At 49.8% G+C, this 15,887-nt stretch overlaps 1 protein-coding gene across 1 annotated transcript in view; it reads left to right on the top strand.

The window, feature by feature from the left end:
* Positions 1-14,246, top strand: part of trak2 (trafficking protein, kinesin binding 2) — a 117,279-nt gene extending 103,033 nt beyond the window's left edge. Inside the window, exons 13-16 of the mRNA XM_038787548.1 lie at positions 7,670-7,965; positions 8,818-9,138; positions 10,456-10,555; positions 11,528-14,246. Of these exons, the coding sequence (XP_038643476.1) occupies positions 7,670-7,965; positions 8,818-9,138; positions 10,456-10,555; positions 11,528-12,221 (1,411 nt within the window). The 3' untranslated portion in view covers positions 12,222-14,246. The remainder of the gene's footprint in view (positions 1-7,669; positions 7,966-8,817; positions 9,139-10,455; positions 10,556-11,527) is intronic.
* Positions 14,247-15,887: the final 1,641 nt, after the last annotated feature.

The raw sequence follows: 15,887 nt of genomic DNA on the forward strand, positions 1-15,887 counted from the left end.
ACATAAGGGGTAATTTAGCATGGCCATTCCACCTAACCTGCACATCTGTGGACTGTGGGAGGAAACCGGAGCACCCGGAGGAAACACTTGCAGGCACTGGGAGAACGTGCAGACTCCGCACAGACGAGCCGGAATCAAACCCGGGTGCCTGGCCCTGTGAAGCAACAGTGTTAACCACCGTGCCACTATGCCGCCCTACGCTGTCAAGTTCCCACAGGACCTTGAATGTTTCAATAAGATCACCTCTCATACTTCTGAATTCCAATGGTTATAGACCTGACCTATTCTTCCTTTCTTTGAGATAAGTTCCTCATTCCAGAAATGAGTCAAGTGAATGAACTGCGAACACAATTATATGTTTTTTTTTAAATAAGGAGACTAAAACAGTGCACAGTATTCCAGATATGGTCTCGCCAAGATCCTGTACATCTGCAGTAAAACAAAGATAACCTAAGCAGGCTCTCTCTTCTTCAGTTACCCCTGAAGTGAGGTCTGACCCACAGTGCCGCAGTCTCCGCCATGAATATGGCAAGGAGGCAGGTCCCGAATCTACCCCAGCCAGAACAGGAATTGAACCCTGCACTGTTGACACCAATATGACCCAACTGGCCCAGTGTGGCGGGCAGTGGCAGACAGTGTGGATTAATTTCTGATAAAGTAATGGCTTCTGCATGATGGGTGAAATCTGCAGGAAAGGGTTAACTCTTGCAAGGGATGCAATTACTAGTTCACTCGAACATAAAACAATATACATGCACGTTGCCAGAGCTTTGTCAGTGGGTTAATAACCTCTAACTAGAAATGTGCCATTTGAGTGGAAGGGTGTGATATAACCAAAACAAAAATCAGTGCATTCTAGGCAGGAATTGCAGCGCCGGGACAACCCCGCTATCTAATGGCATTCTGTTGCTATTTTGTACCCTGGCGGGAACTTTGAGATAAGTTCCTCATTCCAGAAATGAGTCAAGTGAATGAAGTGCTAACACAGTTATATGTTTTTTTTTAAATAAGGAGACTAAAACAGTGCACAGTATACCAGATATGGTATATCTCTCTCTCTCTCTCTCCCCCCCCCCCCCCCCCCCCCCCCCCCCCCCAAAAGGCCGCACAGTGTAATTAATTTCCTACACTGAAGATTGCTAACGAGTAGAGCTCTTCAGTGCAGGTAGAGATTAGGTTGCCATTTTAAAATGGCACCCTGATCGACCCCTCCCAGCCTCCCCCAACTTACCTGTTTGGGGGGGGGGGGGGGGGGGGTCCTCGAGCACCCTCACCCTCCCACCTTATTCCGGCAGGGCATCCCCATGGCTGATCCTGGCGTGGGCTAATTGCCAGCCTGTCAGTGCCACATAGATGGGTTCTGGCGCGACGTGGCTGGTAAATCACACTCAAAGTCTTGTCATCTTGGAAGATGACAAGCTCATTTGGCCCACACCAAGGATTTTGGCTCCTCTGGTATACCCCACCAATATAGGATTACCATGAGCGTTGATGGCAAGTTTCTGGATAATGACACCCTGGAGAAGAGAGACTATGAGCTGTGTGTCAACATTTCTGTCATGGCCATTTCTATCCCAGTTGGAGCAGTAAGAGGCTTATGTGAAGTCATGTACTCAACAATCCATATGGCATTGTCTACAGCATCCACTTGAGGGCAACACGGTAGCACAGTGGGTAGCACTGTTGTTTCACAGGTCCAGGGTCCCGGGTTCTATTCACGGCTTGGGTCACTGTCTCTGTGGAGTCTGCGCATTCTCCCTGAGTCTGCATGGGTTTCCTCTGGGTGCTCCGGTTTCCTCTCGCGGGTCCCGAAGGACCTGCTGTTGGGTGAATTGAATATTCTGAATCCTCCCTCTGTGGACCCGAACAGGCGCTGGAATGTGGCGACCAGGTGCTTTTCACAGTAACTTCATTGCAGTGTTAACGTAAGCCTATTTGTGACAATAACTATTATTATTATTTTACATGGAATGTACAGGTGAATTCCGTCCAATTGGCTTTTGCCAGAGTTTATTCTCTATCAGCACATCTTAGTATTTCTTTCTTCCTCATGTACTTAAGTAACTTCCTCTAAAGTACATCAATGGTCTTCACTGAACTGCTCCGTGTGTTGGGGAATTCTATATTCTAACCCATCACCAGGAAACAAACTTTCTCCCAAATTTCCTATTGATGTGTGATTATCTCTGTGTTTATGACCTTCAGTCTTGGCTTCTTCAGCAAGTGGTAACATTCTCTCTACATTTTCCCAATCCAACCTTTCCATAATTGTTTGAGGTATCGAAATGAATAATGATGGCAATGAGTTGAGGAGACCTTAGTTCTATTATTTGTAGCTAGTTCAGGTGGATGACTAACTTTATTTATCCTAAGGTGTTTCCTTTTTTTTAAAACTGTAGGTAAGGTTTTTTGGATCAGGCTATTTCTTTATTCATTTACTGGATGTGGCCATCGCTGGTTACGCCAGCATTTATTGCCCATCCCTCGTTGCCAGGGCCGGCTCAAGGCACCGGCAACTCGGGCAGTCGCCCGGGGCGCCATGTGCTAGGGGGCGCCAGAGACTCTGGTCCCGCGCATGCGCAGTTGGGCCGGTGCCAACCAGCGCATGTGCGGTGGCCGCCCTCCCCCTTGGTCCGCCCCCCCCGCTCGGTCCGCTCCCCACCTCGGTCCGCTCCCCCCGCCCACCCCCCTCGGGTCCGCCCCCTCGGCCCCGCACCCCCCCCCCCTCGTCCGTCCCCCCCCCCCCCCCCCCCCCCCCCCCCCCAAGGGCGCCGAAGTTCAGCTTGCCCGGGGCGCCAGCAACCCTAGGGCCGGCGCTGCTCGTTGCCCTTCAGAAGGTACTGGCGAGTTGCCTTTTTGAACTGCTGCAGTCCTTGAGGTGTCGGTAGACCCACTGTGCTGTTAGGGAGGGAGTTCCAGGATGTTGTTCCAACGACCGTCTAGGAGCGGCGATATATTTCCAAGTCAGGTGGTGAGTGACTTGGAGGGCAACCTCCAGGTTGTGGGGATCCCAGGTATCTGCTGCTCCTGCCCTTCTTGATGATAGTGGTTGTGGGTTTGGAAGGTGCTGTCTAAAGAGCCCTGGTGAGTTACTGCAGTGTATCTTGGATGGCACACATGGCTGCTGATGTTAGTCAGTGCTGGAGGGTTTGAATGTTTGTGGAAGGGGGATCAATCAAGCGGGCTTCTTTATCCTGCATGGTATTGAGTTTCTTGGATTGGATTGGATTTGTTTATTATCACGTACAGCAAGGTACAGTGGAAAGTATTTTTTTGCGAGCAGCTCAACAGATCATCAAGTACATAAAAGAAAAGGAAATAAAAGAAAATACATAATAGGGTACACAATGTAACTACATAAACACTGGCATCGGGTGAAGCATACAGGGGTGTAGTGTTAATCAGGTCAGTCCATAAGAGGGTCGTTTAGGAGTCTGGTAACAGTGGGGAAGAAGCTGTTTTTGAGTCTGTTCGTGCATGTTCTCAGACTTTTGTATCTCCTGCCCGATGGGAGAAGTTGGAAGAGTGAGTAAGCTGGGTGGGAGGGGTCTTTGATTATGCTGCTCGCTTTCCCCAGGCAGTGGGAGGTGTAGATGGAGTCAATGGATGGGAGGCAGGTTCGTGTGATGGACTGGGCTATGTTCACAACTCTCTGAAGTTTCTTGGGCCGAGCAGTTGCAATACCAGGCTGTGATGCAGCCAGATAGGATACTTTCTGTGGTGCATCTGTAAAAGATGATAAGGGTTAATGTGGACATGCCGAATTTCCTTAGTTTCCTGAGGAAGTATAGGTGCTGTTGTGCTTTCTTGGTGGTGTCGCATGGGTGGACCAGGACAGATTTTTGGAGATGTGTGCCCCTTGGAATTTGAAACAGCTAACCATCTCCACCTTGGCCCTGTTGATGCTGACAGGGGGGTGTACCTTTCTGAAGTCCATGACCAGCTCTTTAGTTTTGCTGGCATTGAGGGATAGATTGTTGTCGCTGCACCACCCCACTAGATTCTCAATCTCCCTCCTGTATTCTGACTCATCGTTATTCGAAATCCGGCCCACTATGGTCGTATTGTCAGCAAACTTGTAGATGGAGTTGGAACCAAATTTTGCCACGCAGTCGTGTGTGTACAGGGAGTACAGTAGGGGGCTAAGTATGCAGCCTTGTGGGGCCCCAGTATTGAGGATTATTGTGGAGGAGGTGTTGTTTATTCTTACTGATTGTGGTCTGTGGGTTAGAAAGTCGAGGATCCAGTTGCAGAGTGAGGAACGAAGTCCTAGGTTTTGGAGCTTTGATATGAGCTTGGCTGGGATTATGGTGTTGAAGGCGGAGCTGTAGTCAATAAAATAGGAGTGTGATGTAGGAGTCCTTGTTGTCCTGGATGGTGTCGAGCTTCTTGAGTGTTGTTGGAGCTGCACTCATCCAGGCAAGTGGAGATAATTCCATTAGACTCTTGACTTGTGCCTTGTAGATGGTGGACAAGCTTTTTGGGGGGGAATTAGGAGGTGAGTTACTCCCTGTAGGATTCCTAGACTTTGACCTGCCCTGGTAGCCACAGTATTAATACGGCTAATCTAGTTCAGTTTCTGATCAATGGTAAACCCCAGGATGTTGATTGTGGGGGACTGAGTGATGGTAATGCCATTGATATCAAGGGGAGGTGGTTAGATCCTCTCTTGGTGGTCATTGCCTGGCACTTGTGTGGCGTGAATGTAACTTGCCACTTGTAAGCCCAAGTTTGGATATTGTCCAGGTCTTGCTGCATTTGACAATGGTCTGCTTCATTATCTGAGTAATCGCGAATGGTGCTCAACATTGTGCAGTCATCCACAAACATCCCCACTTCTGACCTTGTGATGGAAGCAGCTGAAGATGTTTGGGCCTAGGACACTACCCTGAGGGACTCCTGAAGTGATGTCCTGGAGCTGAGATGAATGACCTCCACCCACCACAACCATCTTCCTTTGTGCCAGGTATGACTCCAACCACCGGAGAGTTTTCCCCCTGAGTCCCTTTGACTCCAGTTTAGCTAGGGCTACTTGATGCCATACATGGTCAAATGCTGCCTTGGTCTCACCTCACCTCTGGCATTCAGCTCTTGTGTCCATGTTTGAACCAAGGCTGTAATGAGGTCAGGAGCTGAGTGACCCTGGCGAAACCTAAACTGAGCCTCCGTGAGCAGGTTATTGATGAGTAAGCGACACTTGATAGCACTGTTGATGACTCCTTCCATCATTTTGCTGAAGATGGAGAGTAGACTGATAGGGTGGGTTGGATTTGTCCTGTTTCTTGGGAACAGAACACACCGTGGCAATTTTCCACATTGCTGCCAGTGTTGTAGCTGTACTGGAACAGCTTGGCTGGGAGTGCGACAAGTTAGAACATAGAACATAGAACAGTACAGCACAGAACAGGCCCTTCGGCCCTCGATGTTGTGCCGAACAATGATCACCCCACTTAAACCCACGTAACCCGTATACCCGTAACCCAACAATCCCCCCATTAACCTTACACTACGGGCAATTTAGCATGGCCAATCCACCTAACCCGCACATCTTTGGACTGTGGGAGGAAACCGGAGCACCCGGAGGAAACCCACGCGCACACGGGGAGGACGTGCAGACTCCACACAGACAGTGACCCAGCCGGGAATCGAACCTGGGACCCTGGAGCTGTGAAGCATTGATGCTAACCACCATGCTACCGTGAGGCCCCAAAGTTCTGGAGCACAAGTCTTCAGTACTATTGCCGGGATATTGTCAGGACCCATAGCCTTTGCAGTGTCCGGCACCTTCAGCCGTTTCTTGATATCACATGGAGTGAATCGTATTGGCTGAAGACATCTGTGATGCTGGGGACTTCTGAAGGAGACCGAGGTGGATCATCCACTCAGCACTTCTGGCTCAAGATTTTTGCAAATGCCTAGGCCTTATCTTTTGCACAGATGTGCTGGGCTCCTCCATCATTGAGGATGGGGATATTTGTGGAGCCTCCTCCTCCAGTAAGTTGTTTAATTGTCAACCACCTTTCACAGCTGGATGTGGCAGGACTACATAGCTTAGATCTGTTGCATTTGTTGTGGAATCGCTTAGCTTAAGTAGTCCTGTGTTGTAGCTTCCCCAGGTTGACATCTCACTTTTCGGTATGCCTGGTGTTTCTCCTGGCATGCTCTTCTGCACTCTTCATTGAACCAGGATTGATCTCCTGGCTTGGTGGTAATGGTAGAGTGGGGGATATGCCGGGCCATGAGGTTGCAGATTGTGGTTGAATACAATTCTGCTGCTGCTGATGGCCCACAGTGCCTCGTGGCTGCCCAGTCTTTAGTTGCTAGATCTGTTCGAAGTCTATCCCATTTAACACGGTGGTAGTGCCACACAACACTATGAATCAATGTAAAGATGGGGCATTGTCTCCACAAGGGCTGTGTGGTGGTCACTTCTATTGATACTGATACTGGCATGACAGATACTGGCATCTACAGCAGGCAGATTGGTGAGGATGAGGTCAAATATGTTCTTCCCTCTTGTTGGTTCCTTCACCATCGGGCTGCAGTCCCAGTCTAGGAGCTATGTCCTTTAAGACCCAGCCAGCTCAGTCTGTGGTGGAACAACCGAGCCACTCTTGGTGATGCACCCAGAGCATATTCTGTGCCCTTGCCACCCTCAGTGTTTCCTCCAAGTGGTGTTCAACATAGAGGAGTATTGATTCATCAGCTGACGGTGGCAGGTACGTGATAATCAGCAGGAGGTTTCCTTGCCCATGTTTAACCTGAAGCCATGAGATTCATGGGGTCCAGAGTAATGCTGAGAACTCTCAGGGCAACTCCCTCCTGACTCTATACCATTGTGCCTCACCTCTGCTGGGTCTGTCCTGCTGATGATACAGGACATACCCAGGAATGGTGATAGTGGTGTCTGGGACATTGTACAGTATGATTCTGTGAGTATGACTATGTCAGGTTGTTTAACTAGTCTGTCAGCCAGCTCTCCCAACTTTGGCACAAGCCCCAGATGTCAGTAAGGAGGACTTTGCAGGGTCGACAGGGCTGGGTTTGCCATTGTTGTTTCCGGTGCCTGGTTCGATGTCGGGTGGTCCGTCCAGTTTTCGTAGCAGTTGAATAGGCCGTATCAGAGGACATTTAAGAGTCAACCACATTGCTGTGGGTCTGGAGTCACATGTAGGGCAGACCAGGTAAGGATATTGGTGAACCAGATGGGTTTTTACTACAACCTACAATGGTTTCATGGGCATCACTGGACTTTTAATTCCAGATCATTTATTGAGTTTAAATTCCATCACCTTCCATGGTGGGATTCTAACCCGTGTCCCCAGATCATTATCCTGTATCTCTGGATTACTAGCCTATGTCACGGCCTCCCCATTACAAGACTGCTAATTCTCAACTGACAATCTATTACTGTATCCATCGGACAGCAGTGGATTTATTAAACCAACATGCTTTTTCTCATCTGATAACCTGTGCAATTGTTTCAGTTGAATAAAAGTTGTGCATTCACTGTAACCCAGCATCCGTATGCATAGAGTTGAGTTGGAACTGCTGATTCACAATTGCATGTTAATTGGTCACTCGCAACTCATTGTGGTTAATTCAGTCTGTGCCACCTTAACTTGGAAAACCTTTCAGACGTTTCTCACACTCTTGTTTTCACACTCAGCCACCTCTCTAGGATTGGGAAGCCTGGTACTCCTGGCGGGAAAGACCTGGCCACTGCCCTGCGCCGGCTCTCCCTGCGGCAGGAGAATTACCTGAGTGAGAAAATGTTCTTCGATGATGAGCGAGACCGGAAACTGTTGGCCCTGGCAACAGAAGATGAAAGCAGTTGTAGTACGCCGGCAGAGAGTGTCCTGTCCACAGGGACCAACCTATCAGAGATGTCCTGCTTGTCTGGGGTATCCAGCTGTTTCCGCACATTCTTACCTGAGAAGCTACAGATAGTCAAGCCAATAGAAGGTAAGGAGGAGCGAGTCTTGTGGGTAGTCTATCCTGAATGATTGTAATTGGTTTAAGAAATAAATAACAAGTCCAGCACTGAGGACCTTTTATCACATTAGCAGTCATGAGGTGTATTGGGGATGGAGAGAGATTTGGTGAAAGTTGGTCTTTGGCCAACCCTTTATTTCAGTGTTATCTATGTTATCAATGGCCCAATTACACCATTCAGTTGTGCAGAAATAAATAAGATTCATTGTATTGTCTCTGTAGCCTTAATCAAGAAATCTGCCAAATGGAAAATGACATGATCTGGGATAAATAATCGTTATCATTTAAGCAATTGATTCATAAAGTTAGAGACAGTAAAATGTTAGATAATCAACTCCTTGTTTCAAATCCTTCCTCGTAAGGCTGCACAGTAATCCTGCATCTAGAAACTCAGATACAGAACTACCTTGAAATCAGCAGTAATGCCTATCCCTACAGGTCATGGTACCTCTCCCTGAAGGTAACCAGAGGTTCAAATTAAACTTTGCTTTCTCCAGTTTATACATTCTAATTCTTGCCAAGTTTAGCTTTGTTTTTAATGGCTTGGTGCATATCCTGGTCAATATCCTGTTCCGTTATCTAAAGATGTTTCCTGCTCCAATGTTATTAGTGTTATTGAAATCTTTGTCAGCATACCTTATAAGCTAATTCTGCTTACATGTAATTTAAACTTAATTGCTATTTGAGCTGTTCAGTTTTTATATTTAAAACATGTCTGTATTCTCACCATCTGAGACTTGATGCTTGTGTTGATGATACATTTATCAATCCTACAAATTCCTGATTTGTATTTTGTTTGTGTCTTTTCCTGTCATTCGATAGGTTCTATGACTTTGCACCAGTGGCAGCAATTAGCGCAGCCCAACCTGGGCACGATTTTAGACCCACGACCCGGGGTACTCACTAAAGGCTTTGAGCTGCTGCCAGACGATGACATATATCACTTGGCTGATCTGGAGGAGGATAGCGAGGAGGGCATCACCTTCAAAGCCCAGCGCACATCTACCCCCGAGAGTAAGAAGGAGAAAGAAGAGGACGAGAAGGAGAAAGAAGAGGACGAGAAGCAGCAACCAAAGGGGCAGGCGCCACCACCGAATATTTTTCTGCCAATGACTAGCTTCTCCACTCATGACATGAGCGCTGGTGAGTTACACTGCATGTAGATAGTCAGTGGATTAATAAACTGGAACCTTGTCGAATGAGAATCAGTGAGCAAATGATCTTTAAGAGTTGTATTGGACAGTAATGAGCATCACCGTTTTAAGGAGGTTATAGGTCATGTACTTCTCATCACCTCCCCCCCCACCTTGGAAGAATGCAATGAGATTTTTCTTATTTTTAAAAGTAAGGATTTATATAAATCGTTATGACAACCTCCAGATATCACTACAGTACATACAAAATTGAACTGGCCATTAATTCATGTTGTAAGTGTACTGCCTCATTTAGGATGCGTGTTCAGCCATCCATGCACGTTTTATGTCAGAATCAACAATTTATTAAGTATGCAATACATAAACATGTACTTAGCAGCACCTACCTGCATGTTTTGACCAGAGTTCAAATGTGTTACAGTTCCAAGCTCACTGTGCAGCAGATCAGACCCGAATCAAATTCAACATTTTGTTCCAAACCTATGTTTTGTACCATGCTTCATATTATGTATCATCCAATACTGATTTCATTATGTTCTGACCTTGAAGTATGCTCTCTTAACTTTACCACGGTCCCTAACTTTCCAGATCAAGGCTGTGGTCGTCCTCATGCAGGTCCTTGATTTCAAAATCTCCTTTTAATGGAGGAACAAATGGAGCTTTTCTGCCTGAAGAATCAAAATGTCCCCATTCAACAAACAAAGGCTGATGTTATTACAATATGTAGAGTCAGCGCCGGCCCTAGGGTTGCTGGCGCCCCGGGCAAGCTGAACTTCGGCGCCCTTGGGGGGGGCGGGGCGGGGCCGAGGGGGGGCGGACCCGAGAGGGGGCGGAGCCGGCCCTGTGTAGAGTAACTCTTTCCTTAAAAGAGGATGAGATGGCTCCCAACAGAAGTGATGCATAAGGGCCCTAACTTGAGGTTTGGATGTGCTCATGTCCTGTCCAGCATTCCAATAATATAATGTCCTGTTGTGCTATGCAGAGATGTAATGCAAGATTGAGCCAATGATTCTGCTATCGATGTTCTTAATTGCACACTGGGATTGCCAGAAGGACGTAGTGACATGGTGAGATAACTCCGGCAAAAAGAAACATCTGTGGTTGTTTGGCCTGGGCCATTTTTGTCCCTCCTCACGGCTGCCTATTCATGGTGTTGGCAGACTCTGCCAACCTTTTGGGTTACAAGTGGGTGTGTGGCACAGATGGGAGATAAAGAAAGAATGTGTCTTGAAACAGGAGCCTTTGAATTGTTCAGACCGTTATTTGTATTTGAAATGAGCACGTGGAAATTTTCTCTCTCTCTTAGTGCGGAATCCTGGGAAATGTCTGTCACAGACTAATTCTACGTTCACCTTCACCACCTGCCGGATCCTCCATCCTACAGATGTTGCTCAAGTCACAACAAGGTGAGATGTTGGTCTGCATTGTATTGTTTTCCCGTCATCCCCATTGATCAGCTGTCCTGTTCAATACATTAAATTTATTTTTTAAAATACATTTAGAGTACCCAATTATTCATTTTTAAATTACGGGGCAATTTAGCGTGGCCAATCCACCTACCCGGAACATCTTTTTGGGTTGTGAGGGCGAGACCCACGCAGTCACAGGGAGAATGTGCAAACTCCACATGGACAGTGACCCGGGTCTCTCTCTCTCTCTCTCTCTCTCTCTGTCTCTGGCTCTGGCTCTCGCTCTCGCTCTCGCGCTCTCTCTCTCTCTCTCTCTCTCGCGCTCCTTTTCTCTCGCTCCCTGTCTCTCACTCCTTTCCTCTCCCTGTCTCTCGCACCTTTTCTCTCCCTGTCTCTCCCTCCTTTTCTCTCCCTGTCTCTCGCTCCTTTTCTCTCTCTCTCTCTCTCTCTCTCTCTCCTTTCTCTCTCTCTCTCGCTCCTTTCTCTCTCTCTCTCTCTCTCTCTCTCTCTCTCTCTCTCTCTCTCCCTCTGCCTGTCTGTCTCTCTCTCTATCTCTCCTTTTTTCTCTCTCTCTAACTTCTCCTCTCAGATTTTCACATTTTATTTCTTTGTTTTTGCAATATGACTTCATCCAATTCAAGTGCCAGTGTATGTCAACTTGAATACACTATAATATCCAAATAAGCTTATGGGAAATAGAAAGCATCAAGCCTATAACTTGGATCCCCAGGATTCCTCCAAACATTCACTGATAGCACTGTCACATATTGTTCAGACTGCCCGTGGATAGTTTTGTGGCGAACATTTTCATATGTTATTGTACAGTGCTGTGCAATAGAGAATTCCACAGTTTTTTATTCATCTTGTAATTTAATCTCCAGAAAAATGCGATTCTGCTTAGTAAAATATTTCTGCAGCATATTTGATGGTGAAAGCTTGTTTGATTTATCTCTCTGTTTTTTGTTTTAGCCTCACATATGCTCCAGTGCCAACTACAGGGGGATCATCCGTCAACATGATCACCAATCCAAGCACCCCAATAGCTTCTTGCCGCCCAAGCATTGGTGAATCCTTCATGAACAGGAGGGATTCGACTACCACTTTGAGCACTACCAGCAGTCTAACAAAACTCCTGCTCGACCGTGGGATCTCCGCTGGTATTTATCGTTGTCCCCTGTTGAAGTGTCCCCCTGTGGTTCGCCCCAAGACGTTAGCCATACCATGTACCCCACCAAACTCTCCCTCCAGCTCTCCATGCCCATCGCCCTTGCCCTTCGATACGAGGGGAGCCATCGACAATTTCCTGGCTTCACGGCCCGCCGAGACACTTCTCCAGGAGGTTTATTGTCTGAAGCCTGGACGAAGCCGTGCAGATTCCACTCCCATCAATCTGAACTTGGTCAAGAAGCTGCAAAGAATGGGAATTGCCCAAATGGTCAACCCCTGGAACGTTCCAGAACACGCCGAACGCCCAGAGTGTAAAAGTAGGCAACGCAGGCCGGAATCGGCAGTATTAATGGGGACCGGCAGCAGCCTTCTGGGGGGCCTAAGGCGGAACCAGAGTCTCCCCAGTGTGATTGGTGGACTTGGCGTACCAGCACCAACAATGGATAGTTTAAATGAAGGGAAGACTGAAGCCAAGTTGGATTTACCTGCAAAGTGATGGCCATGAGGTATCACTGGCGCAAATGTCTGGTTCTCTCTACATCCCCCTTCCTTTTTCCCCACTCCCCCAACCCCCCTGAGCAATACTCCCCCTGAGCAATACTAACTGGAAAAAGGATGTTTTGTTTTGTTTTTGTTGCGAGGCCCCTGAAAGTCTGAAGATGGTGAGCGTAAGTGAGTGAGCAAAAAAGGAGGTCGAGTTGGAGAAGGAAATGGTGATGGTTTCCAGAGAGGGTAAATGAAGGGAACTGATTAATGATGAGGTATGGGTAGAGAGGTAAGGTAAAATGGAAAGGCTGTGGAGGTTTTGAGGGTTTGCAAAAGGAGTGATGAAAATGAGGTACAGGTACAGATGCTGGCTGTGGCAGCTCAACACTGATTGATTGAGGTAACTTTGCGAGTTCAGCACAATTCCTGAATACTCATTCTCTTTCCCAGGAAGTTATTTTGCTATTTGCTTCAGGAATTCCACAACAGAGCACAACATTAAAGCACAGTCCAGAAAACCTGATCTGGGAAAAGCACAGTTTTAGCAGCCACTTGCAATGCTGTCAAGCAACGATGAGTGAGTGCACCAATTGAGAATCCCTGATGGCACTGACACAGGAAGAGTCCTGCTGGATTTTTTTGTTGTCAGCACCTTGCATTGTGCCACCATCTTTTGAACTGACTAGCAGTTTTAAATCACAAGTACTTTGACACTTCTTAAGTCAGTCACCACATCAGATCCTATTTTGCAGAGAAATATTAACCTTTTTCTTCTTTCGTACCATATTTTTGTGTTTGTAACATAAACCCACCCCAGAGCATTTAAGAAGGTTATGAGGTTAGATTTTCTGGAACCCTGTTTAGCAAAACATTTGTGCATTTTTGGGAGGGGGGTGCCTGAGATTAGGGAAGCTTGCAGCCCTCATCTATTGCATGCATTTCTTTTGACAGTACTCTCATTCATTGTTTCTAGAACCCTCACAAATGTCAGAACTGTGCTATTCAAATACATTATGTACTCTTGACTGGAAATTGCGAGCTCCCAGCATTGCTGCCCTGTGAGCACCAGACTGCACAGTCTTAGTGACAAGGGACTGAGGGCCATTCAAGTTAAAACCAAGTGTATTAAATAATGTGTTATCTCGGGGTGACTTGGGGACTATATAGTGGGAGCTGTTTGGGCTGGTGGTGCAGGTCGCTAAGCTTGACTATCAAGGTGTGATATATATATAATATATATATGTGAGCTGTTTCAGTTAATTCATTGCTTTATATAAATTCCTACGGCATCCATTATTTGGAGTGCATTCTAGTCTATTATAATGTAATATGGGACAAGCAGCTAAATTTAGGTAAAAATCTGCCAAAGCCAGCAAAAGACAAGTGGAATTGCTAGCAATGCAAGTAAATGTCAGCTGGTTATACTTTGGTTTGCCACAACTTTATTGTTTTTTCCTCGTACTGGGCGCATTTGGCCTCCGTTTTGAATGCAGTGGAAGGGACAGTCTGGGTGATGGAGTGATAAATCCGTCTGTTGTGTCTTTGAGGTGTAGATCAAGACAAAAAGAACCATGAAAATCTACAAAATGAAGTGAAATTGGAGAGAAACTCACCACGAATAAAAAGCATGTGCTTTTGTTCAATTTTATGTAGTTTCAATAACAAAATAAACCTTCATGACAGTGAATGGGATGTGGGGAAAACTTTAGCTTGTCCGAGCTGACTTATAAATCGAATTATGGTGCTTGGTGTTGTAGCTTTGAATGTTGACACGTAATAGATTTCTGGATGTTATTACTGGCACGGTGCTGATTGCTTCTGCTATATTTCATGTGTACATACACGCAAGTTCTCATTTTCTTTCAAGAAAATATCATTGGGTTTTGGTTGCTTTGTTGTAATTTTATAGAATCTCAACAGCAACAACCCCTACAATTATAAATCTCCTCCACCTTCTGCTCTTCTCCCCCGCTTCTCTGCTCCCTGCTCCTCCCCCTCCCCGCCCCTGCTCCTCCCCCTGCTCCGCCCCTGCTCCTCCCCCTGCTCCGCCCCCTCCCCGCCCCTGCTCCTCCCCCTCCCCGCCCCTGCTCCTCCCCCTCCCCCTCCCCGTCCCTGCTCCTCCCCCTCCCCGCCCCTGCTCCTCCCCCTCCCCCTCCCCCTCCCCGCCCCTGCTCCTCCCCCTCCCCGCCCCTGCTCCTCCCCCTCCCCGCCCCTGCTCCTCCCCCTCCCCGCCCCTGCTCCTCCCCCTCCCCGCCTCTGCTCCTCCCCCTCCCCGCCCCTGCTCCTCCCCCTCCCCGCCCCTGCTCCTCCCCCTCCCCGCCCCTGCTCCTCCCCCTCCCCGCCCCTGCTCCTCCCCCTCCCCGGCCCTGCTCCTCCCCCTCCCCGGCCCTGCTCCTCCCCCTCCCCGGCCCTGCTCCTCCCCCTCCCCGGCCCTGCTCCTCCCCCTCCCCGGCCCTGCTCTTCCCCCTCCCCGCCCCTGCTCCTCCCCCGCCCCTGCTCCTCCCCCTCCCCGCCCCTGCTCCTCCCCCTCCCCGCCCCTGCTCCTCCCCCTCCCCGCCCCTGCTCCTCCCCCTCCCCGCACTTACTCCTCCTCCTCCCCGCCCCTGCTCCTCCTCCTCCCCGCCCCTGCTCCTTCTCCTCCCCGCCCCTGCTCCTTCTCCTCCCCGCCCCTGCTCCTTCTCCTCCCCGCCCCTGCTCCTTCTCCTCCCCGCCCCTGCTCCTTCTCCTCCCCGCCCCTGCTCCTTCTCCTCCCCCGCCCCTGCTCCTTCTCCTCCCCCGCCCCTGCTCCTTCTCCTCCCCCGCCCCTGCTCCTTCTCCTCCCCCGCCCCTGCTCCTTCTCCTCCACGCCCCTGCTCCTCCCCCGCCCCTGCTCCTGCTCCGCCCCCTTCCCACCCCTGCTCCTCTTCCCCGCCCAGCTCCTCCTCCTCTTCCCCGCCCAGCTCCTCCTCCTCCTCCTCCTCCTCCTCCTCCTCCCCGCCCGTCTCCTCCTCCTCTTCCCCGCCCAGCTCCTCCTCCTCTTCCCCGCCCTCCTCCTCCTCCTCCTTCTCCTCCTCCCCGCCCGGCTCCTCCTCCTTCTCCTCCTCCCCGCCCGGCTCCTCCTCCTCCCCGCCCGGCTCCTCCTCCTCCTCCTCCCCGCCCGGCTCCTCCTCCTCCTCCTCCCCGCCCGGCTCCTCCTCCTCCTCCTCCCCGCCCGGCTCCTCCTCCTCCTCCCCGCCCGGCTCCTCCTCCTCCTCCTCCCCGCCCGGCTCCTCCTCCTCCTCCTCCCCGCCCGGCTCCTCCTCCTCCCTCCCCGCCCGGCTCCTCCTCCTCCCCCCCGGCTCCTCCTCCTCCTCCTCCTCCCCCCCCCCCCCCCGGCCTGGCTCTTCCTCCTCCCCACTTTCGTACACCCCCTCCCTACGTTCTCATCCTCTCCCGTGCCCCCAAGTTTTCCCCCTCCCTCAACGTTCTCCTTGTCCCCCCCCGATATTCTCCTCCAACCCCCCCGCGTCCTCCAACCCCCCCGCGTCCTCCAACCCCCCCGCGTCCTCCAACCCCCCCGCGTCCTCCAACCCCCCCGCGTCCTCCAACCCCCCCGCGTCCTCCAACCCCCCCGCGTCCTCCAACCCCCCCGCGTCCTCCAACCCCCCCGCGTCCTCCAACCCCCCCCGCGTCCTCCAACCCCCCCGCGTCCTCCAAC

This window comes from Scyliorhinus canicula, chromosome 2 (genome assembly GCF_902713615.1).
Source record: "Scyliorhinus canicula chromosome 2, sScyCan1.1, whole genome shotgun sequence".
Lineage (NCBI taxonomy): Eukaryota > Metazoa > Chordata > Chondrichthyes > Carcharhiniformes > Scyliorhinidae > Scyliorhinus > Scyliorhinus canicula.